Source organism: Aptenodytes forsteri, unplaced genomic scaffold (assembly GCF_000699145.1).
Source record: "Aptenodytes forsteri isolate BGI_AS27 unplaced genomic scaffold, ASM69914v1 Scaffold15, whole genome shotgun sequence".
Taxonomy (NCBI): domain Eukaryota; kingdom Metazoa; phylum Chordata; class Aves; order Sphenisciformes; family Spheniscidae; genus Aptenodytes; species Aptenodytes forsteri.
Window position 1 is genome coordinate 10,469,931 of NW_008795129.1, and position 25,947 is coordinate 10,495,877.

The 25,947-nt window shown below is 37.5% G+C and overlaps 1 protein-coding gene across 1 annotated transcript in view; it reads right to left on the reverse strand.

Moving 5' to 3' along the window:
* The window catches only part of LOC103897677 (gamma-aminobutyric acid receptor subunit pi), a 79,519-nt gene that overhangs the window by 15,498 nt on the left and 38,074 nt on the right, over nt 1–25,947 (reverse strand). The window contains 5 exon segments of the mRNA XM_009277788.2: nt 3,056–3,193; nt 7,559–7,641; nt 8,361–8,578; nt 10,216–10,283; nt 20,006–20,109. Coding sequence (XP_009276063.2) covers nt 3,056–3,193; nt 7,559–7,641; nt 8,361–8,578; nt 10,216–10,283; nt 20,006–20,109 — 611 coding nt within the window.

Here is a 25,947-nt window from a genome sequence, read left to right on the forward strand (position 1 = left end):
CCCAGTTCCCAGCCGCTCCTCATAAGACTTGTTCTCCAGACCCTTCACCAGCCTCATTGCGCTTCTCTGGACACGCTCCAGCACCTCAATGTCTTTCTTGTACTGAGGGGCCCAAAACTGAACACAGTATTCGAGGCACAAATTCGATGGGAGAACAATGAGAAATTCAATGGGAGAACAATAGCAAAGACAGGCGATCTAGGAAACTGTTTATATGAATTAAAAAGAGGGAAAGTGTTGATCTGAGAAAAGATATACCCGTCCTGAAACAGGGCTGCTGAAAAATAGCAGGAAATTTGTCTTCTGTATCCCCATAATGGGTTTGAAATGCAGCAAGGGAGATCAAGATTAGACATGGGGAAAATATGCTTGTAATAATCACCAGGAAAAAAAAAAATCATCTAGGGAGGTTGTGAAGCAGACACTTTGGAGGTTTGTCTAACTGACTCCTAAAACATCTGTCAGGAAGTAAACTGTAGATACAGATGACTTTGCCTTGCGACATGAGAATAGATTAAATGAATTCTCAAAGTGTATTGCAGCCTTATTTCTATGATTATTTACACAAAAAGCTAGACTGTAACAGCCCTTCATTGCTTTTATGTTTTTCCAATAGGAAGGGCAAGCTTTTTATATCACTATTTATTACTCTGAGAATGCAGGTGGTGTTGGCTAGACAGCTAAAATAAAAACCCAGCAGCCACTGATGCAGATACATGGTTTTGGGGTCCAAGAGTGTATCAGTGTATGCAGAATAAGGACTATAGTTAAAGGACATGTAGGAAGTGGTTCTAGCAATTAATTTACCCATGTCCAAAATGAAGTTGGTCTTCATTTCCAAAACGAAATCAACACCGAACCCTAGCCAGCTATCTAGCTAACATTATTCAAAGTGACTTACTATTATGTGATTACAATAATGTGATTACTATTATGTGATACATGCTGTTCTATAAACAAGATTAATCCACAATGTCCTTTTCTTAAATTTACTGAAGTTACTTATGCACAAATTTTGCTGACTGCATTTTAAACTTGGCTCTGTCTGTGGCTGTACGTGAACTTGGGCTTTGCATTGTTGTACAATATTTCACTTGCACAGCAGCTGTACTGTCTGTTCAAGTTCACAGAGTATCAAATCCTGATTGCTTTTTTTGCTGTGTTAGGAAATACTACACACGGCTCTTCTCTTGTATCTTTAGCTTTAGCCTTTTGAATGATAACTTTTATAAATAACTTATTTATAAAGTAACTGTTATTTATAAAATACTCTCAGATATCTATTAATGGTGTTAAGGAAATGCAAAGCATCATTTTTCATTTTGAAATTGATTATATAGTTCCATAATGTGGTTGCTTTTTTCTTTTAATATGGGCTACAGTAGGCACTGCTTTCCTAAAAAAGAAATCTGTAGAAAATAGCACCTAATTCATAATGACTCAATAGAAAATTAAGAGGATTATGAGATTTCATTTTAAAAGTACCACACAGCACTTAATAACGTGGCTTTCTTGAACAGGAGAATTGAAACAAGCAGCTGTGGGAAATTTTAATCGAATTAAGTTGCATGTGTTAAAATGTATAATTAAAAGAAAAAGTGGCTTTTGACTTTATACATATGATTCCTGCCAACATAAAGGGAGGAAGACAGCACCATTTGCTGAAAAGAAGAGCACAGTTCATCTGATCATGCCTCTTCAGTTATAAGTGGAACACGGTTTTATTCTATTTGGTAAAAAATAATAGAACTTTTTTTGGCTTTAGAATCTGGACTCTATGATAGAAGGTGGTGAGAATTAAGCAGGTTTCCTATTCCTCTTTCCTGTATGGTGAACAGGTCCTAATACCCTTCTGGGCAGAACAGCAATAAAGGATTATTCTCCTTTAATTGAGCCTGATGTTGCTTACCCAGAATCTGTAAAGAGGAGGACGGCAAGCAGTCTTATGTCACTTAGGTAAGTAGCAAGATACTTTGTGATCCTGGAGTCTGCTAGTATGTATTTCATTTCTACTTTTACATCCATTTAGAGAACTTTGACTTTTAGCCTGAATTAATACCTGAAATTAGATCATAAAGTTTCTCTGTGTTGAATTATTAAAGCAGAAATACCCAACAGTGGAATAGAGAAACTGTATTTCTGTGATTCAGAATTAGTAACATATCCTCTGGTGAAACTACAGCTTTGAAGGATGTGTGTGTCTTCATTTAAAGATCACCCTTTCGGTTGGCGTGTTGGCTTGGGCAGAAGAGAAACTGAGTGAACAGCAACGAAGGACCTAAGGGTAACTCAAAGAGCATAAAGTTTGGCAGGTCTTGAACTCTCTGAAAGCCCTTTCGAAATCTCCGGAAAATAAACAGGAGCAGACTCTTTCATGAGGTTAAGTCCTGCAGTTAGAGGAAACTTTCTACAGCAGTTTCCTAAGATCAGCAGAAGACCAGGTCTGTGAAAATGCTTCTGACCCTTCCCCGAGCAGAGGAACCTGAGGCTGGGCAATCTGCGCTCTGCTGCCCACCCGCCCGGACAGAGACTGCCGCAGATAAGGAGCAACTCCCACAAGCACTAGCCATGAAACCCAACTTCTTGCAGTTGTAAAAGCAGACAGCATATTCACGGAAATTTCCATGGCTGAATAGAGGCTTTTGACTTGCCTAATAAAGCCAAGGGGCTATTTCCAGGGAGGCTGGGAATTGTTCTGAGCTGGGTACCCAGGGTCCCTAGTCTCTCTCCAATTTAAGTGCCCAATTTACAGGCTATTCTACCTTCACAAGAACTCTCCCTGCCATTATGTGGAGGAAGTAGTACCTCTCTTGTTTACCATTCTTTAGATAATGCGCAGCCTCCAAGAAAAAGCTCAAAAACTCTCAACCTTTACATTAGCTGGGTCTCTGCTGGTAACATCTGGAAAAGTATGTACGGTTTCAAGAATGTAATCTAGCAGAAAATGAAAACTGTCCTCCTAAGAGAAAGCAATGTGCTCAGTTCCTTAATGCTGCTCTGTTTGCAGAGCCATATTCCAAACTGTACCTGGAAAGTGTTAGAAGGGTGTTTTTACCTGTCTCATATACCGCTTCGGACACGGAGGTAAAGTGGTCTTCTACTGTGTATTGTGCCAGCCGGAGCGTGTCCAAACCTCGAACTGAATCATTTCCTCTAGTCCAGTAAAACATGACATCATTGATGTTATAACCCCCTGTAGTGATACACAAGCCAACAAAATTGTTTATTTTACACAATAATTAATGTGTTGAGCACACTTATGGTTCAGCTGTTTCTTATTTGCCTGTCCGAAAGTACAATTAGACATAAACAATGACGGTTTTTGGCAGAACGTAATGCCTGTTTGCAACAAAACTCCCAATAACATGCAAAGTCTTATCATTTAAAAGCTGACTTTTTCAGAGGTGGTCTTTTTTATATCTTTTATTCTAGTATAGACGACAAACTATTAAAAGAGATTAGTACCACATGGTATTCTAAAGGCAAAAGCTATTACGCTTTAAAGAAATACAGTTTTTATGAATTATAGCACTGCCAGCATTTGGACTAAACATTAAGTGTGCCCTTTGTTGCACCCCAGGCTGCTGTTTCTCGTTGCAGCGCGTTTGATCCTCATTCCCATAGAAACGAAGGGGTGAGGAGAGCAGCAGGGCTGCTGCGTGCTGGCGCTGCGCTCTGAGCTGGGCCTGGATCGTCACTTGGGATGACATTTTGGCGTAGGAGCTTGGATGCTTCCCAAGGACACCAGCTTAGATGCTGATGTTTCTGCAGGCTCAACAGCGTGGCACGCTTCAGGGGCCCCAGGAGACTTCCTCTTAACCTTCAAGTAGTAATTAGGAGCCGAGACGGGACATGAATCATCTATCAGAAGGCAACTGTATTTTGCACACACTTGTCAATATGCAGCACAATCATAGCTAAGATACCTCTGTAGCTTTTTCCCATTATATTAAAAGGCAGGCAATTTTCAGACTAGTGTATATGATTAATTCAAGATTATGTTAATGTAATTTACATGTTAACAGGGAGCATTTGAACATCTTTTCCTTTAGCTTGCTTAGATCAATCATTCTTGTATCTGACAGACTTATATTGTGCAAGTTAATAGCTAAGCTTAGGGGACAGAAACATGAGCCAATGATTATTTTTAGACTCCAGCCAATTGTAAGTAAATTACAGTGAGACAATAATGCAATACATTGCACAAGGGTATATGCTGCAAAAAGAACAAAGCTCTAGAATCACAGAAAAAGAGATGCATTAAAATAAAAAGAGCATTTTAATATTTTTAAGTTAATGGCTTTGTTTCCTGCAATGACAAAAAAGAACTGATTTCCTACAGCCATTTAATGTAGGATAAACAGGAGTTCAGAAATTTCATTTCAAGGAAACACTATGCTGGTTACCAATTAAAATGACAACTTCACCTGGAAATTCTTTCCCTGACCATTCTTTAAGTGTAAATCTTGTTTTCACTCTCACTGGCGCTTTTCTGAAAAGGTATCATGACCAGGGATCTCTGCTCACGCTATCACATTTATAGCAATTAAAGCCAAAACACTGCTGTGTCAAAAGACTAAGCCAAAAGCATGCACGTCCAAGCTAAGTTCCCAGTTCTCTAAAACCACATGCTGGGAAGTTTCCCAGATTTGGGAGATGAAAAATAAAAGTAACATTTCCTATAAATAAATGATTGCATTGTCCTCAGTCAAAACAAAGAGCTTTGTAGCAGCAGTTTTTATGCATGACTCCAGGCATGGATTCATTTTACTTTCTTCCAGTATAAATGAACTGCAGATATTTAAATAAAATCCAAAGAACTAGAGAGTACCACAGTAAATTCTTATTTATTTTTACAAGATATTCAGTCTTCCAAGTTGTATGAGATGGGAGAAATTCTTGATGCCTGGATGGGTGATAACAAGCACATCTCCAAGGATGGTTGTTTTGCTTTAATAGAACCATTTTTGTTCCAAAGTATTTTCATTAGCTGAACAATTAGTAGGTTTTGGTGATCTTTCCTATTAAAATTCTTTGAAAATACTGGTTCCAAAACTCTATTTGTGAAGAATTTTCATGGGGAGAATCTTCCTAATAGTCAGTAAAGTTAAATAGCACAGTGCTCCCTCTGTGCAAAGTTATTCTTTATTCAGGGGATTAATATTTTACTAATTATAAAATGTTTAAAAAGTTTATAGAGACAAAATCCTTAAGCCATGTTATTTGGCTTTTACAAGTAATCTCTGTTCTCTTTACATGACACTGAGTTTTCATTCTAACTAATTCCTCAAGCTCAAAATGTCTCATTCCTGTACTTTGTTGATACAGTACGAACAGCTAATGTCAACAGGGTTAGCTACAGGAATAGTAAATTTGGGATTAAACATTCATAATGCCCATTACAGACGAGTTTCTTTACCTTTCTGTTGCTAATTTTAATTTCCCCTGATTGTCAAGCACAAGTTAAGTGCCTTCACATGGCTCTTCACTGAATAAATGCTGAAGGACAAGTTCAAAAAGGAAATAAAATTTCAGAGATGGGCCCAAAACATGAATATGTATTTGGACTGCAGGCCTGGGGGCGGAGGGGTGGAAGAGGAAAGAAGCCCTCAGCCCAGCGTGAATGAATGGTGGTGTTCCCTGCCACATGGCAGAGAGCATGACCCCCCCCGGCAGCACCAAGCGAGACAGGAGCCCTCCAAGTCCCCAAATGTCACACCTGCCATATCAACAGAGACCCAGAGTAGCAACTCTCTGTCTCCTAACATATGCCTGTACTACCTGCTAAAGTGTTGCAATAACAGGGGAAAGAAACAATAGACATTTTGGCTGAAATGTATTTTGCTGTGTAGAAAGTATAAATCAATTAATGTTATTAATGACTAATAGCAAAATAGCATGTTGTAAAGGCCACTAGGGATGCTTTACTGTGTAAAGCCATCACGTGATAATATCGATTGATTACATTAGTAATCACTTAATAAAAGGCCTAGCCCTGTTTCAGATCACATATTCGCTATGTATTTTACATTTTATTTATCCATCCACACAAATACCAATGTGTATAAATAAAACGTAAAATGCATAGCGAATATGTGATCTGAAACAAAGTGTTAGGCCTTTTATTAAGACGGATATTGCTTCTAGCTGTTTTCTTTAAAACCAAACACCAATGTCATGGGAGCATTTGTGATGACATTATTATGTTTTCCCCTTGGACAGGAGACACTTGTGTGTTGTTGAAAAAGCAGACGGAATCATTCTGAAAAATGCTCATTTTAAATTATATAGGGAATTTTCCTTTTTTTAATCCTGTCAAATAAGTTTAAGCACTTACATTTCATTCTGGAACTAGAGAAAATATTAAATGACTCATTAGGCAATGCTGTTGATGTAGAACCATATGCGTTGACTTACCAATATGCTCTTCCAAAGGAAAATAAATTAGAGATAAATCCAAATTCTAATTCAAATCACTATTTGTTAAACAGATCTTATAAAACTGCTGATGCTAGAGGGACCCCTGTGTAAGGAAGGTTTTGGGGTTGATTCCCTTTGCGGTTCTGTCTAGAATGAAACTTTGCAGCAATCGTCTAATTGGTCATTGCCAACAGGAGATAAAGAACACACACGCATCTGAAATGGTAAAGAATAAAACTTGACAAGTACTGAAAAACCTTCCAAAAGATTTTAAATATGTATTGACATATATTTGAACATATATTTTCACCTTACAGGATTGGGTATCCTTTTAAATGTAAATTATTAATTTTAATTATCCCGAGCAAAAATATTTTGATAGAGTCTTATCATATGAATAATAGCAAAACGTTAACTATAAACATGAACGTTTGGGTATTTGCAAAGTGACCATGTCTACAAAGTATTAGAGAGCATATTTTAATTAAAATTATGAGGACATTGATTGATAAAATGAGAACCTATAAAGGTATATTTAGTCTTGGTCCATCAATTGATGACATTTTTTCCCAGAGCACTGGCATGGAGGCAGTTAAATAAGTCAATGAAGTTCTGTATATATCCATCTCAGAACAGATCTGTCTATGCAATTACCTTTTTTTCAGTATGAAGACAGTAAATTAATTAAATATGAACTCTATGCCTTACAAATAAGCCTTATTCTAATTTCTCTCTTTCCTAAAGGAATTGTACATCGGGGGAGGGGGGAAATATGTGCTATCTGAAAGAGAAAAACAAATAAAAGATATTTTCTTGGCTGTGCTGGAAAATGTCTGCTCACAGAACTCCCCCTGAAGACCAACAGAATAACTGCAGGATGCACTGCAAAACGAGGCCTATGATAATCTCCTGAGATTTTGTTTAATCATTAATAGCTTGGCAGCATTTCAGTACTGCCATGCTATTTTCATGATGCCTCGTGCATCTTTGTATACAAATACTATTGTAATTCAACAGGGACTGGTCACTGGCTTCTTTGAAAATTCCAGCCTCTTTGATAATAATATCTAGCAGCCCTTAAAAAAGATCACAGATATTTTTCTAATTGTGTAAAAATAATAAGTATTAAGCATCTTACAGCTTTCCAGTTGCAAAGTACACGTCTGCTTATCCATGGGATATTTGGTCAGATCCATGCTGCATGCAACAGTTGTGGTGATCCTTGGAAAAAAAAGAGTATTGCTGATTATTAATGGGATAAAATTGTTCATCAGTAAAAATAAAAATCCATGTATCCTTCTTGAAATAATATTTGCGGGCAAATATCTATTACAAGGAAAAAAATCTAGTATTTACTGATATCTAATGGGGAAGAGTAATAAGCATCCAGAACAGGAAGGAAAAATATCTAGTATTTACTGATATCTAATGGGGAAGAGTAATAAGCATCCAGAACAGGAAACAGCTCCAGAATAGCTGAGTTTAGTGGCAGTCTAAAAAGGCCACCCCTTGCTCCCTTCTCACTTACAGTGTGCATTTTCCTTTGTTAATATTTTGCAATATATTTTACAATTTTGTTATATTTCTCAAAATCTATTATAAAGGATAATCCGCAATAAATAATGCAAATCAATCATCACTGCTTGCTTTCCTCTGTGATGACTTCATTGCGAAACAATTGGAATGGCAAAATGCAGTTCCTGTATTTGGTCTACATGAAAGCAAAAGGGCCTATTTAGGGAAGAAAGGGAGACCTATTATTAAATTTAAGGATTTAATCATATTGGTCAATAATATTACATATTCATAAGACTACAAGACCGTGCACATTCTACTTTTACAAATAGATCAGTTTCTTAAGCATAAAATTCTGCTAATCTGGAAAGTTTAAAATGTAAGTAGAAGCCAAATATAAAGGCTGGTATGAGGTATATACATACCGTAGAGCATACAAGACTGTTCCATTAGGGTATATTCTTATAAGACGATTCTCAACAGTGATATCATGAAGAAAAGACTTTTTGGAATCAACTATGAAGGTATCTGGTACCCAAAGCATTTCCACAAGCCGACCATCTAAGCTTAAACTCTTATTGCCATCGAAACAAAGTCTCTCATCAGTCCATCGCTGCCTTAGAAATATGGTAGCTGTGTAGTCCTGAAAGAGAAAAAACGAAGTTATCATACAGAGCAAGCCTGTATTATATTGTTTTACAAAAGTTTATGGAAACAGCTGTTGGGCACAAGTAGCCTGTGACTCTCCATGTCCCATTCTTAAATGCTGGCACTCCGATAGCAGTTGTACTGGCTCTTGTACTGCCAAATTTTCCAGCACTTGATGTGAGGTTGACATCATTAAGAAATATTATCTTCAGTAGATTTTGTTCTTATGGTCATTGGAATTTTACAGTAAAAGCTGATGGCCTAAGTCTGGGGCTATAAATCAGCTGAAATCATCAGTTTTGTAAGCAGATAATCTGGCTCTGTAAATCTTTAAATTTTAAAATGATGTATATAAGTGGTTGCAAACATTTTGTTCACATAAACTACTAAATAATGCATTTTTTAAGAAAACTTTGGAAAAAGTTGTATAACTTCAGATAGACAAAAGGATGAAAGAAGTTAGTGAAATAGGAAGGGAATCATCGTCTTTTAGCACAGTTTATCCTTTCAGCATCACGAGGGAAACAGTGGTGCCAAATTTATCAAGACCTTGAATATAGCTCTCAGACCAATTCACCTTCAATTCAGATATGCCTTGTAGTCTTACATTAAAATCACACTATTTCTTAGCACCTTTTTCATCAGCTTTTGATTTTATGATGTGTTTTTATCAGTATGAGAAGTTCATCTTAATTTCTGACCTTACTTCCCCCTTTCTAAATACTAACTAATACTTATTAAGTACAGAGGGATTCTAATATTCATCTTCTGTAGAAGCCTGAGTAATGAAATGGTGAGGTACTTGTATATATATACACACTTTTTAAATATATTTATTTATTTATATGTGCACACACTTTTTAATATACACACACACAAATATTTTCTAATATTGAATATCTGATTAATGAATTTTGTCTTTTATTTCTATGTAGCAATGGAGGATCTTTAATTAGAAAAGTATACTCCATTTCATAGTTTGTTCAGAAATAAATGATACAAATGTAATGAAACAGCTGGAATAAATTAATGTGTGACAATAACAGTAAAAGAGAAAAACCATATGAGTTCAGCTGTGTCTAATCACAAGGAAGGCTTCAAAGTCACATGAATATATGTTTTATTTTCTGAAATGCATAAAGATTTAGACATTTCATCTGGAAAATAAATACTGCCCTACATGCCTTTCATTAAGATTAATGCTCAGTAGCAAATTTCTGTTTGTATCTGTGAGAGGTGTGATTTGCGTCTGCATTTCACCATATGAGTTCAGCTGTGTCTAATCACAAGGAAGGCTTCAAAGTCACATGAATATATGTTTTATTTTCTGAAATGCATAAAGATTTAGACATTTCATCTGGAAAATAAATACTGCCCTACATGCCTTTCATTAAGATTAATGCTCAGTAGCAAATTTCTGTTTGTATCTGTGAGAGGTGTGATTTGCGTCTGCATTTCTATACTTATTATAGTGCTATAACCACTACCTGTAGCGAAAAATAAAATTCCATCTCCTAACACACATTGACTGCACAAGGAGAAAAGCCTCAAAGTCACATTGCCAGCAGCTGTAAACACAAGACATTAGCTTATCAACAAGCAAAACAAAAAAGATTCCAAAAGCTACAATACCATATTTATTTCTGATATTGTATCAATGCTTGCAATATCCAGACTCATTCCAACTGACACAGGACCATCTGCAAAAAAGAGAAAGTCAGAATCTAGCACGCAGTTCTTTAATACTCAGTGTTCAGCAGAACTGGCTACAAAATCTTCCACAATGTGATCCATTTTTTTCTAAATGTTTAGTAGCTTTTTTAAAAGGAAATATTCCTCAAACTTAGATTATGAAAGAATTTTAATGATTTCATAACCAAAATATAATACTTCTAGACTAACAGTATCTTGGTTTTAACAAACATGCTTTATTTCCTGGTTTATATGATTATTTTTTTTCCCCAGAAAAAAAGTGCCGGGGAAAACGTTGCACAACAAGTTGCGGAAGGTACAATCCCCACGGTACATCACACCCTTCTGCTCTGAGGTGCAGAGCGGTGGAAAGAATTCTTCCAGCTGCAACATCTGGTCCATCAGATGTTAGCGAACTAAGGAGTTGCACCCGGCAATGTCACATGGTTAATATGCAGATGGGATAGCTGAGTGACTTTATTTACTGCCTATTTAAGAATATATTGTCTATATCGTGTCACTGCATTTTAATGTCTTGCTTTTGACCATTAGCAGTTAACTTGTGATTTGAATACTTGCATTTATAAAGGAAAACTAGTCATTTTATTCTCCTTTTAATATTAATATCAGCTGAAGGTTTATTCAGTGTGATTAAATACCTTACCAAGTAGTTGTCATTATAATGTTAGTATGCTCAGACTCTCGTTTCCTTGTGAATGTGCATTTTACAGTGTCAGAAGGAAAATCACCAGCCATTTTAAAATCACCATGCGTTTTAAAAGTGAGGAATTTGTGCAGCGCTTTCATGGAAACATGACATTACCCCTGGTTGAATATGTGCAGAATAATTAACAGAGAACACGTACAAGGAAATTCATATTAAACAAGTGCATCTTTCCAGGTAATTGAGAAGCAGAGAATGCAGCACTGAGAAATGCAGAAATGCTTTAGATAAGATCTATGTAGCTGATGGTGCCAGTATATCGCAGGCACACTGCTGAAACCCCCTCTTGGCTCCTTGCAATGTACTATGTACATAGCTCTTACGTGCTCCCAAATGGCATCTAGAGGCAGATGGGGTCCAACTCTACCCCACTGAGTAACACTAAGGAAAAAAATGTGTCATTCTAAGTGGTATAAGCATATTAGTATTTTTATTTTTTTCCAAAATAATTTCCATTTGGAATGCATGTGTTAAAGTTGTTAAACATCTGGCACTCCTGAGAAAAAAAAAAAATCTATAAATGCTTTGTTCTGGACTCAGTTGAAAGCTCAAATATAAAGCTCCAGCTTAAAGCAGGACTGTAGGCTTGCAGCATCCCCTGATGGTAATCTATGTGTTTAATTATATACTATAAATTGTGTATAGGGATCAGAAGAAATTGTTCATCTATTTGAAGAAGACTTTAGAGGTTAACTTTGGAACAAAATTATTTGACTGAAAAGTTCTCAGACCATTGACAGCTTATTCTTCTGTTTCTTTCCATTCTTTTCAGGTTTTGATACTCCAAGAATACATTTATGTTTTGTCCCTCCAGGGTTTTCCCTCTAGGAAACTCAGCCCAACCTTCTAGGGTGCAACAGCAACAGAGTCAATTGATACTTATGCTTATATCATTATTACAGTATCACAATTACATATATTGCCATCCTCAAAAGATGTGTCAGAGCCTCAAAAAATCATTAAATTTAAAAGTAAGTGTGATTTATAATCTATTTTCTGATTTTTTTTAAAGTCTTCCTACAGATTCCCATGTATGACTGTAACAGAGCATATTACTGCCAACCGTCACACAAGAATTTAGGGGGAACCTCATCATGCAAGGCATATGCTTAACGATGAACCATCCTAAGGAGATGACAATGCAGTGTTCAGCTGGCTATGTGGGAATTGTGGCTGGGAATAATCAGATTCTTTCCTATTATATCATATTTTATTGGTAGGAACAACACTTGATCCTTGCCTAGTTAAGGTGATACAGATTAGGGGAAATGTTCACTAGCAGCATTTCAGTATCATCAGTGCTATTGTTACACGTCTGAGATGAAAAGCTGACTTTCCAGAAAGATTACTGAAATTAAATTAGGTTTAATTCTTCTGGAATCACAGAAACAGGACTTTGTACATCTCTTCCTTCTTTCTTTCCCGTTGCGGTATTTTTCAAAATATTATTGAGTAACACAACAGAATTGTAGTGTTGGGTGACTCCCAACCACCAAAAGGCATCTCGTTTAGGCTAAGAGGTACTTCAAGCTCAAACTGATTGTCCTAGCACAGACCTGCCTTGCGGTTCAAGTGCTAAGGAGTGGTAGTGAATCCAGGACAAAACCGTCCTGCTCTGCTAGCCCTGACAGTCTTCACAACCCAAGTGCTTGTGCTGTGCAGCCAGCCTCTCGAGCCAAGCACTCATGAAAACTCAGCAGAAAATGACATCCCCTCAGATACAGCAACATGCCAGGGAGGAGCTGTGCAGGACAAAAAAAAAAAAAACAAAAAACAAAAACCACAACAAACCAAAAAAACCCACCACAATTATGGAAGGGCTCTTTATTAACACAATACAAGCTGCTGAGAATAGCTAGAATAGCTTTGCTTTAACAGTCAATTAAATCAGAACAATATTAATGGTTAAGTGCCAATTTCTTTTTTGTGTGTGAGGCTAAATACAATTTATGGTGCCTTACTAAATAAGCAAAGTATTAATAACAGAATGAGTCTTCCCATAATTATTCACTGGGTTTTCCCCTGAACTTCTTCTGAAAGGTCTGCAGCGGACAGTGTCAAAAACAGGGCAATAGACCAGATGAGGCAGTCAGTTCCTACATTTCCATATGTTTTTCAGGAATTGTATATATAATGACAACTTCAGAAGAAATCTACTGATCTTCAGAAGAAAACTAAAGTCACTCTGTCCTGCGTTAGTGAAGGGAATCTTCAAAACACGGCAAAGAAACGTCAAAGGGTGTGCCTTGTTACAGCAATGGGTGCACAATCTAATTAACATACATTTTAACTTTTACTGAAATTTATGTACAAAGACTGTTACTTGATGCACTTTACGGATATTCACAGTAATCCCATATGGGAAAGCAGCCAGAAGAGTGGCAGATAGCATACCTAAAAATTGTTTGGATGACTGCAATGATCAGAGTCTGTTAAACTTTGTACCAAAGTAAACCACCACTGTGTCACGTATGTATTTGTAACTCTGAAGACCTACTAAAATCAAATCGGCATTATCATGAACTGCCAGTGCTGAGCTGTTAGTCCTAGCTCTTTTTCATTTAGTTTAAGAAAACTTAGAACAATTCTGACATTCAGAAATATCTCAAAAGGGATGGCTTTTTGAAAGAACACCTCATCCTTGCAGCAATACTGGATAAAATACTATGCAACTCTAACAGAGAATTAGAAAGAAAAGTATTGCTAGAATAATTTATTATAGTTTCATGAAAAACTGTTTTTGTCTGCCTGATTGCCAGCTTTGCTTTGTTTTAGAGTATTATGGGACTTTTAGATAAAGTGATACATTACGCTTGGATTTTTTGGATGCATTTAACTTCCCACCACAAGTCATCCTTCCTGACAAATATATATTACGTGAAGAGACCGGACAGATTAAGATAGGCCTTCTGGCAGATCTCAACTGTAATTGTTGATACAAAGACGTCAGAAGACAGACCCATTTTTAGCAGGAATCAGCTTCAATCTTATTTGTTCGCATCGATCTTTAGACAGTGATGTAGCTTCGCTAGTACAGTTTGTGGACAAGACAAAAATTGGTGGGGATCATAATAACAGCTTGTTAAAACATTTGTCAAAAACACATATTTTAATACAATCAAATCCAAGCAATTAATGTGGGGACAAATAATGCAGGCAGTATGTACAGGATAGGAAACTATCTTGGCAAGCAGTGCCTTTGAGAAGGATTTAGAGGTTGTCACAGATAATCATTTCAACATGATCTTTCCATATTATGCTTTGGCAGAAGCACTATTGCAATGGGGAGCAATACACAGAATTAAGTTATCTTGCAATCTAGACTGTATTGGCAAGACTGTTACGAGATTACCGTGACAAGATTTGTTTTCCACATTTGAAAAAACTGTGCAAACAGCAGACAGAGTTCAATTGAGAGAGAGAAATACTCCAGAAGACAAAAAATTCTGGAAGCTTAATATCAAAGCTTGTAACACGAAAAGTAAGGAACAGCATTTACTCAGCTCCTCAAAGAGAAGATGCAGAGGTGACGTGCCCAACGTCAGTAAGCACATAGAAAAGGTATCCAGTAGCAAGTTGTACACATTCTCTGACAAAGCAAAGGAAGATCCCAGTTTATGGAAGCTAGACGCAACATGAAACTTCAAATAAATTGATTTTTTTCTAACTGAACTTAATCACTGTTCATCATTTAGAGTCTCTAGACGTCAACATTTGGATTGTCCTGCATGCAGGAAGCTGGGTTTGGTGGCAATTGTAGTCTCATAGTGTCTCTTATTTCCATGGGAAAGGAAGGAAAATCTACATTACCATCTGTATGCTGAAGTTTACAGCTTTGCACCAAGTCATTGATTTATTAAATCACAATTTTAAGGATTCCGTAGGGATTCAAAAGATATTTTTTCCCAATATACAACTGGCCATACATATTCTGGGCTTTTTGCCTTTCTCTGAAGGATTAGACATTGGCTAACTGGTACATAAAATAGTCTTTAGACAATGATTATTTGGTATTCCTTTCTGATGTACCCTGTGAGCTTGTCTCAATAAATCAAAGGGTCTTAGACACGGCTAACATTCTGATATCTCCTGGTCTCTTTTGGAGGTAAACTGTAAACTTCTGAGGACTAAAATGCCTTCCCATTGAAGGCATTTTCAATTTCAATTTCCCATTGAATTGAACCCATAGAACTTAATATAAACAACATTTGAGAAAAAAATACGATGACTGATCTTACACAGAAGGTTGGACTCAAAGATTTAATTTGCTTTCTTGACTTTAAACCTTAAGACCATGAAATGTATTACTCATTACAACGCTAAGAAAAATAATCTTTTAAATGTGGTTTAGAATAACTAATTTAAACATGACACTTTTCTATACCACTTGAAAGCAGCTTCCATATTCAAATATACTTAGCTGTGACCTTTTCCTAGTCTCTCTCTTTTTAATTAGAACACTTAAATTATCACATTCAATCACAGAACAAAATCTATTTGTATAAAATTATTTACAAGATTTTATGCATCCCTTAACAACTCTATGAACCTGATCCAAGGCTCACTGAAGTCAGCAGGAATTGCTCATTAATTCAGAGAGGTTTGGCACAGCACCTAAAGTTATAAAATTGGTCTACACAGTTTCAGCAGAAAACCTGATGTTGAAATCAGTTTGTATTGCTGAGATAAAGTGTCAGGGTTACGTAGCACATTTAAGGGAAATAACTGTGCATTTTTAATTCCCTTATGTCAGCTTTTCTATAGAAGACTTTCACATCTATCGAAAAGTCTAGGACAGATATTATTATGTTAAGGGGTACTATCTACTAACACTGGTATAGGAGTATTTCATATTCCAGTCCAAAGAATGGCTAAAATCATTCTAGATAGGTAATGTTTTAATTCACTAATGGAGCTTCCCAGGTCTATCTGTTCAGTTTATTAAGACTTGCTTGATGAACCAGCTCAAAGAGGGACATTAAAATGCTATACTTAAGGAAAGGGAACATTCTTAATAGCAACATTCAGATGAGGGCAGAGCCAAGTAACCAGTCCAGCTGGGATTCCTCTGTACTAAACACTGTGTAAAAGTACCCCCATAATTTGGTAACTGGGATGTGCCACCCACCATGGACAAACATAAAACGCTCAGTCAATTTTACTTGTCTGCAAACCTTTGACGTACTAAGACTGGCTTCAACTAATCTAACTTTAGGCACCTAATTTAGGTGCCTAGAGATGGGAACGACAGTCTGTATTGGGCATAAATGGCAGCGTTTGAGTAGCAAGGGTCTGGAGGGGTGACCTGTGGGAGAGGAGATGACTAAAGTAAGGTGAGATTAATCCAGGCTTAAAATCTAGAAATCTATTAGTTCCAATCCATACAAGGAGAGGAGAAGACAATTTTTATGTTGTTATGCACAGCCATTGGATTCAAATGAAAAATATCTTCATAATCCCCTCGTTATGACACTAGCTGAGTTGTATCCGCTTAGGTAATTTCCAGTCATCTGCCAGTCCCAGCACAAGGACCAAACACAAACAAATAGGCAAAGAGAGGGCTTATTAAACTAAGAACTTATGAGCTGCCACAAAATTTCCTTGACTAGTAAATATTTCTGTTTCTCCTGACTTTAGGAAAAAGGAACCTTCATTTTATGATCATTTGTTTATACCTAATGCTTTCTTTTCAGGACTAAAAAACCATTTTGCTAAATATTAAGGAGTTCAGTGTCACTGATTTTGTAAGAGTATGACTGTATCTTGGCAGCAAGCATCACTTCAAAAATCCCCGTTTCCTGCCTGAAGAAAAATTTCAAGGACAAAAAACTTTGAAATGACTTTGAATTACGTTATTCTAAAATTCAAGCTAACCTCTGGCCCTCTCACACTTGATAAAAATCACATTTCAGTGTCCCATTATGACTAGCTAACATTAAGCTCAAAGCACTGTAGATGCCAACAAATAATACCATCTAGTTTTATGACAAATTTCTTCATGCATATTTATGAGTGCATATCTAACTGACCACACAAACAGAAATATGCACACTTTCGAAAGCAAAGCAGTCTTGGCCAAAAAAAAAAAAAAAGGGGAGCCAAGTGTCTTAAAGAGGCTGACTTTAGGATATTCTTTTCAGATATTTCTGCGTATCGACATACACATACTAGGTTCCCATTTTATGCAAATCCTTTCACGCACTTCAGACAGCAAACATAGATCGTGGGGTTAATATGCATATACATCCTTTTCTGTTCATGTTTCTAGAAATACAAGTTTCCTTCTCAGAGTAAATCAGCACTGATAGGTTGACACAATTAGAACTGCGCAGGCTTTTATAGTAGCTGATACTCTCCACCAGTACCAGAATACCCCGGGTTATGTTTTTATCATGCATTTGTTCATCGGCCTACTCAAGTCTAACCAGCACTTTGATCTTATGATCCATTTTTGATTGGTTAGTCTCTTACTATTAACATGCAAACATCATACCAAAGAAATTAAGGATTTGGGGGGATAAGGAGGTTTAAAAAAAAAATGTCACAGAAGAGGTATAAATGACTAAATTGATCCTCTGGCTTCATCAACTATTTAGCAGGTGTGCTGTAGCCATTGACACAATTCTGAGTAAAGTCAGTTATACTGAAGTCTTTCTCATGAAGATCATCATACCGAAGAAAATAAGGATATGGGGGGATAAGGTTTAAAAAAAAAATGTCACAGAAGAGGTATAAATGACTAAATTGATCTTCTGGCTTCATCAACTATTTAGCAGGTGTGCTGTAGCCATTGACACAATTCTGAGTAAAGTCAGTTATACTGAAGTCTTTCTCATGAAGATACAAGGTATACCAGCTGCAGGCAGGCGATATCCATAGAAACAAGGAAAACATTACATGGAACAAAGCTAGGATAGCTGTGGTCACAAAGACCAGTATAATCCACTGATTTGTTAAACTGAGGATTTAGGTGGTTTACTAGCTCTGCTTCCGAGAAGAGCAATAGCTTCTCACGGACCTGAATCTCATCCGAGCTGCAGCCCACCTTGCCAGTAACAGAGACGGGTCAGGGCTGGGCAGATACCACTTCCCACCCCACCCTGAGCATACACGCCTCTATCACATGGAAAATTATCCCAAATGATCTTGCAAAAAGCTACAGGTCCAGAAACTGGGACAAACACTTCCTGGGTCATCCTAACCTAAATTATTCCTACAAAAAAGTAATTTCTCACAAAACCACCAACCCTACATTTAGAAATGGCATTAGTGAAATGTATTTTTCAGAGTCTCATCCCATTCCTTCAGCAGTAGGGCTAATATAGATCCATCAAAGATTTCTGCGACACAGCGTTTGTGTGCCTGAGGTGTGGCGAGCATATGCAGCGATGCTGGCACTGTCTGGAAGTGCTAGACTGGCTCTGCATACGACAGACTTGATCTGTGCTTGAGCTTCTCTGGGATTTCCAGGCAAACACAGAAAGTCCTTAGCATCCCTCTGAACAAAATTCCCAGGCAGAAAAAGAGCTATAGCCTTGCTGCATTACAACAGCTGAGAAAAAAAATTGGCTTACATTAGAAAAGGGAGATTTGTAACTCAAAAGTGCTTTATTGTTGGCCTTAAATATTATCATAGGATTTTGCAATGAAATTCTGTTTGCTGTCTACCAAAGCACGTCCATCATGGCAGTGCTAATGTATCTCTAGTACTAGCATGAAGTAATGAATGAAATATATTAATGGCCACCGAACATAAAGTTATTTTCCATATGCATCATCTCCAATGAGAAGGGGTTAGTTTATTTATTAGCATTACTTTCATTTTGCTGAAAATCTTCTTAGAACATGTAAATACTTTGTAGCAGTTGTATCAGCAGCTGAGACAATGACAATAAAAACCAAACAGAGGAAACAGTTTTCCCTTTCTCCTAAACCTAAAATACAGATTTATCTCAATATTTTCATGAAATGGATTCAGAAATTGCACATGATGTGGACTGCCCTTATTGAACAGGCTGATAGTCTCACCAGGTGTTTGGATGGCAAGACGTAACAGTATGGTCTGAGAAACTCTTCAGTCAATCGTTTTGAAGCAGGATATAAACGGATATAAAAGCCTTCATTTGAAGCCTCTAACATTTCTGAATATCTCACTTAAGAACTATTGCCTAGCATTCACTCCGTAAGTTTATTTTCTGACAGACACGTGGTGCTGAGCATGTTTTCAACATGCAGAATATTTTCTTTTTCCGAGTTCTGCACTTACTCCAGGCAGAGATCTTCACCCCGCCTCGTAACTCTTCAGTATTTCTGATAGATGCAATAGCCTGATTCAAGCAAGGAAGATGTTTGTCACTGAGATTTCAGGTGCCTAACGTTGGCTGCACTGCAGGGCAGTAAAATCAGCTTTGGTGCAGTAGACTATGTGGGTCTTCCAACCTGGTGACCGTGGCCTTCTGACACAGGGAACTGACATTTTCGATTCATTTTCCCTCACAGTTCTGCAGTGAACCAGTTCAGTGACCTTTAAGACCCAAGGCAAGAAGCGTTTCTTAAATAATTCTCTTGCGATCTTATAGCAGATGCACATAATACTTGGTATAGTAACCAGATATGCCTGTGCTTTTATGAACAGTTTGATATATGAAGCTTTCTTATCTTTAATCAAAATTTTTTATAGTTATTATTTAGGAAATTAGGGGAAATTATGCTAGATAAGGTATTACAGTTTATTTCACTGAGGACACATGAACATCAATAGCAAAGTTTCCAGCAGTCTGGAAGTTTTGCTTTGTGAATGCCTGGAATATATCAGTTTCACCTTGGGCCACAAAAGCTATTACGCTATATCTTATTATATCATAGTACATCATGTAGAATTAGATCAGCCACTGTCAAACATTGGAGAAAAAAAGTACAGTGAAAAAAACATTTGCTCTCATTGCTGAGTTTCAGACACTGCATTATGTTATGGCTCAATCTTACTAAAACAGCTTTTCTACTTACTATCAAAAAATGGACGTAGATACTTGTTGTATCCTTTTATTATTTTTTGTATAGTTGGAGGTAGAATTTCACCTTTTCCTTCAGCTTCAGGAATTTGCATTGACCTAAAAGGAATGAAAAAAAGTGAGGAAGTTTTAAAAGAACATCATCAATTATAGCAGAGATCACATTCCAGGAAAATGCTGTATTAGTTTCAAGGTTACTGGTGATTACTGCCCATCAGAGAACATATCATGAAGCATTTGTATGTTTGCATTTCACAGCACTGTAGAAAAATAATGTTCTAGAAAATATCAGATTTTATGACCTGTATTAGTCTCTTACTGGAAAAAACCACCACTTTTATACTTTAAAAATCTAGCGTTTCTTTGAAGTCTATCATTTCTTAACACCTCACCTGAGAAAATAGTTCCATCTTCTTTAATACCTTCTCTGAAAATAGGGCACTATTGTTATAATCTAGGAACATGGGAGGGGTGTTGATTGTTTGTTTCAGCATTTAAAATTAAGTTTCTTTTTACATAATGAAACACATTCAATTTAGCTCCCGGAGAGAGACAGAAACCAGCCTCAGAGATTAGTGCATAAAAACACTTCAGAAATCCTGCTTTTATAACACAATTTTTAAACAGAAATAATCCTGTTGGGAAAAATCAGTGAAGCATAATGAGAATACAAACCACTCCTTTGTTCAGAAACAGCTACAAATATGAGCCACAGAAGTCAAATATAAATAAGTAATTACAAACCCCATTTTTGCCCTGGGGCCCCTGCAATGGCCTCATTGGGAGGTTCATTAGGAGGATGAGCGAAGGGACTAGGGAAGATGCATACCTGAATTGCAATTCTTCACTCAGAACACATCAGGATTCATTTTCATATATTCCCCCCTTCACCTCTTATGGGTCTTGATGGTCAGCAGCTGTGGGAGGGACACCTGGGGCCACTAAGGGCTGTTACACTGTAAGTAGCAGTCCCATAGCAAAAGATATCATAGCTTTGCTCTTCTTTTCTGCCTAACCCCTAAGGTGAGCACCCCGAGAGGGTGAGCACCCCAAGAGTGCGAGCAGGGTGTGCTCACCCATCACAGATTCAGGCTGTGCTCTTCATAAACTAAAACACAAGTGGTACTGACTGCTTGTTGCCAATGATTTGAGAAAAGTGGGGGTATGACTTTTCTTTAATCATGAAGGTGAGAAGCAACTAATTGACTGACTCAATTAGAAGCCCAGCTGACTGCAGGCAGAGGCGCTGTCTCTGCTGATGGAGAGCAGCCACCTACATATTCACCAGGAGAGGGTCCCTCTGTTTCTTACTCCCTACACCAAAAGTGACTGGTCACCAAGAATAACCAGCTCTACCCCTTAGCTTTCCTACAGCAGGTACAAGAGCTGTAGCCGTGGTGGCTCAGCCCTGAGAAGGATGTAAGTACAAATTCATGGCTAAGTGGGTACCAGTGTTTTCTGGTCTTTCCTAGTCCTGCCAAATCCTCACTGAATTTCTTCTTCCCAATTTCTCCCAGAGCTGTTCTTGAAAACTCTGCTTGCTCTTCCTGATGATATTTCTGGGCCTCCTGTAGCTTTCCAAAGCTTGCTCCTTTGATTTTAATTTTACTATGTTTCTGAGAGAGCTTGAGCTGTTCTGTCAGGAAACTGTGGTTTTCATCCACGAGGAATAATCCAGTATCTTAGACTAGCAAAACTTAAATGCTAAGATGACCTCACTGAATGTACATGGCCAAATCGCACTGCGGTTTTAGATGTGGTGTCTACTGTCTTGAAGTGCTGCTATTGCTGTGTAATTCTTCTGTTCACCAGACCCTATTCCCACATAAGTAGCTGTTTTTCATTAGCAGTCTTGTAACTCATATAGCGTAGATATTTGAATGACCCTACTTATTTCCCTTATTTTGTCCCTGTTTTTTATTTCTTCATTGCTAGAGAACTATGTTATTAGTTTACTTAGTGTTAAGCGTGGTCTTGAGTAATGCCAGCACTGAAATAAGGAATGTTTCTCCTGTAAGTTGCATCCTAAAGAAACAAGCACGGTCATGTTGAGTTGAAATGTGAATATAAATCAAAAGGCCAGTTTTATGTTGTACAAAAGTATTGGAATTATAAATGTACTTGAATTTAATTTCTTAAATACTGTACTTGCAATAGATATTTCTGCTTTTGTAATTTACATATAACTTTAGCCAAGTGTTCAATGAGCTGTATGAGTTTAATTTCACAGCTTTCCTGGATTGTTTTTGAGTAACTTTCATGTATTGTGAAACAACGAAGGAAAACTTGTCCCTTTTCCACTGCAAGGGTATAATATTGTTCTGCTGATCAGTATGCAGTTGCAGAGTGGTCTGATGTGTTATCATTAAGAGCTAGTTTCTGAAATCTATTTCTTAAATATTTGGCATTATTGTATGGGAGTCCTTCCCTTAAATCACCTGTGGTACCCCTTGAGGTAATTCTTGATTTCCCTCATTACTACTACTACTATTAATACTACTAATGTGTAGCCTCATATCTTTGATTTTTATGTAAGAACTTTGATTTTTAAGTAAGAACTTGTTAGCATGGGAAAGCTGTTGTGCAGTAATTGAGTCTGTGGATTAATGGGGCACTGTCCCTTGTGTGCTATTTTGCCATATCACCTCTGAGAAGTCTTATCATAGTAAGCCAATATATGAGAGGAACCCGATGCCTCCTACATGTGAGTGTGTGGTGTTACCATCCTGGTAACTTTGGGGATACTTAAAAGCAGATTGTCAGTGTTGAAAGGCAAGGAACCTACAGATGTTACGTGCCTTAAGTGGTTTTGCTTATCTACATTTTAGGGGAGGATGCCCTGTCTCCTTTAAAGTGCTCTTCAATTCACGTGCCCCATTCACCTCTAAGCAAGCGTGAGCTCGCAGCTGCCCACGTTCCTGCATTCTGTCATACAGCCTTATGTAGGGACCACAAAGGATAAATGTAAAAGCTGAGACTCATTCCTCTTATGTATGTACATCTTCTCATCAATGCATCTAAGCTTCTCTTTTACCCAGTATTTGTGTTGTTATATTTAACTAACTGCATATGGTTTAGCTCCTCCATTTTCTTAATGTATTTGAAATACTGGCATGCATCTAAGTATGGAATTGCCTTGAAACAGCTGTTCCAGCCACTGAGGAGAGAATAGGCTTTTATGGAAGAAAACAATGTATATTTATTTGGCAGCTGGAAATATCTATCTGTTCTGGGCTGTCAATGTATAATACATGTTTTAAACTCTTCAGGTTCAATGACCTATGCTTGCCTTTATAAAAGCTGAATTATAATTATTTAATTTCCTTAGTTATTCTTATGGCTCAAAAACTTGTATTTTTACAGGCTAGGCTAAACTTGGAAGGTACAACTGCTTGTTATTTAAGATACTTTGAAGTTAGTGTCTTAACAGAATTGGGTAACTGGAGGGGGAAAAGGGAACATCTGCCCTAAGCAGTAGTATATATCACCGCTTAAAACAAAAGTACAGTCTAGACATATGTACGGGGATATTTTTCCTGGCTATTTTTTGTCAGAAGTTATGTATCATGAAAGAGGCAGAACACCTTAGAACTGAGAGAAGGGAGAAACAAAATGCCAAACGCAGTCTGAGCAAGCTTTTGAAACACTCCCCTCAGGAAAAGTAGGGGGAAAAAAGCTTTTTTCAGGCAACCCACTGACAGGTGAAGGGTTTACAGATGCAAATAAAGGTGTTAACTTCTTGTTTCATACCTGATGTGCTCAAGGATACAGGCTTTTGTATGGTCTTTGTAGATAACCTGCAGCAGAATCACCTACATCACTGATTAATTCTCTGCTTCAAAACAGCCAGTACTGTCACGGTTTTTTGGTTAACTGGTGAGGTTGAAACAGTAGCATTACATTACTACTTACCAGATACAGGAACAAATACTTAAATAATGTAACTGCTCTTAAACTCGGCCAAAAACAATAATAAACATACCACAGAATTTTCTGGATCTGACCCTATAAACCCAGGCTAGCATTCTTTAATCTAAAACACACTTCCTGAAATAAATGGGAGCCCTTCTTGGGATCAGATATTTACTTAAGCTTATTTCTGATAATGATTTGAAGTGTAAATTCTATTGATTACTCTAATAAATTTCCCTCAATTTTTTCATTTCTACTTCTTAATAAAAATATTTCTGGGAAAGTGACCATCCAGGCAATCCCCTGGATATAGATTTTAGTATGCGTGTCTATGATGTGATCGTAATGTAATTTAATGTCAAGTGCTGAAAGTGAAGTTAAGAAATGTCATTCAGGAAGGGAGAACTAGAAAGTAAGGTGGAGTCTGATAGCCTGGTGTGACACTGTTAGCATGTGTGTTGTGACAGATCATGTCCTCTATATATCATAGGGAAGATGAGGCTCTGGCTGTCTCTAAACTTAAAAAAACCAAAAACAAAAAAAAAACAACCACCACCATTATTGATTATAAAGTACAAAGTAGAGGAAACTCTCTTCACACATTAGCCAGGGTTTATACAGGTGGAATATCTAAGGGGCTACTGGGGGAGCTGTCCTCACCCTTGCCTCAGTGCACCTCAGTCCTTGGATATTGCTCAGAAATATTTCTCTGTTTCAGTGCCAGGCAGGATAGTTTTTGTTTTAAACGGCACTTTCACCATACCTTCCTGATTTGTGCACTGGAAAAAGGCATTTGTGTACCTAAGCATCGTCTTGGCTGTGAGCTAGCCAAGGGGCAGAGCTGCTTCTCAGCCTGCGTTTGGATTTGGGTACGTGACCGGATCGGCTCAATGCTGTGCACTTCTGTCCAAGGTAAACAGGTGCTGTGCATGCACATAACTCCCATGGGTACTATACGGGAATTAACTGTCTGTGCTTCCGGATACTCTTAGCCGTGTGAAGCTGTAAGGGAGGATTCACAAAGTCTGCCTGATAATAATGAAGGCAATTATATGCTGCAGGCTGAACTTCTCAGGGAATTTTGCCTCCCTGTTAGTTAGGTGCTTCTGAAATTTTGTTGGTCTCTTAGCTGTGTTTTATTACTGCAAAGCCATGAATCATCCAGTGATTATAGAGTCACAAGCAAGTCACAGCTGACAAGGAAGGAAGGTGGTGGCAAGTCACAGCTGACAAGGAAGGAAGGTGGAATGAGAGCAAGCGTGTGTCTGGACAAAGATGTCTTCATAGCACTGGAGAAGGTGGGGGAGATGGATGTTTTAAACTCCCTTTCAGGGGACTGTTCCACCTGCTCTCACAACCAAGTGGAAGCTTTATCTAAACATGTGCTTGCACACCCACTTGAACTAAAGCTCAGGCAGAACCTTATCTTGAGGAATTTACTGGGACACCAAATAGGTTAGGCAATTCTACACAGTGAATCGAGTAACAGACTTTAAATACTTCCGTTAAAGGTGGTAGTGACAATGTTTAACCTGTCCATGCTTGCATTTTCTTGTTAGAATTACTTATAAAGAATAATCTTTTCCCCATTTTTATCGAAGGAATATATTTTAAGTGCTCCGTTTCTATCTTAAGTTTTTTGTCGTGGCAACTGCACTGTTAGCAGGGTTCCTTGTACACAGAAGGGATCAGTTTCACCTTCCCGCTTAACACAACTCAGCTTTCCTGAAGACTCCACAATTTCGTCAACAGGGAGTAAGACGACAATGTTTTAAACAGGTAATTCTTTTTAAGACACACTCCTTTAGTAGCGAATGCACAACAATGACTTTACTACCTCAAGCTTATAGTACATCTAGGTGGACTGTGTGCTTCTGTCCTTGGGCAAGGTACTATGCTCCAGGCAAGGACCATGTGCCCTTCTTAATTTGCTAAGCATCTGATACAATATTCACACTCTCTACACAGTAATCCTTTGTTTGAAGAATCATTTGCTTATTTTAAATTCCTTTCTTCCCCCACCCA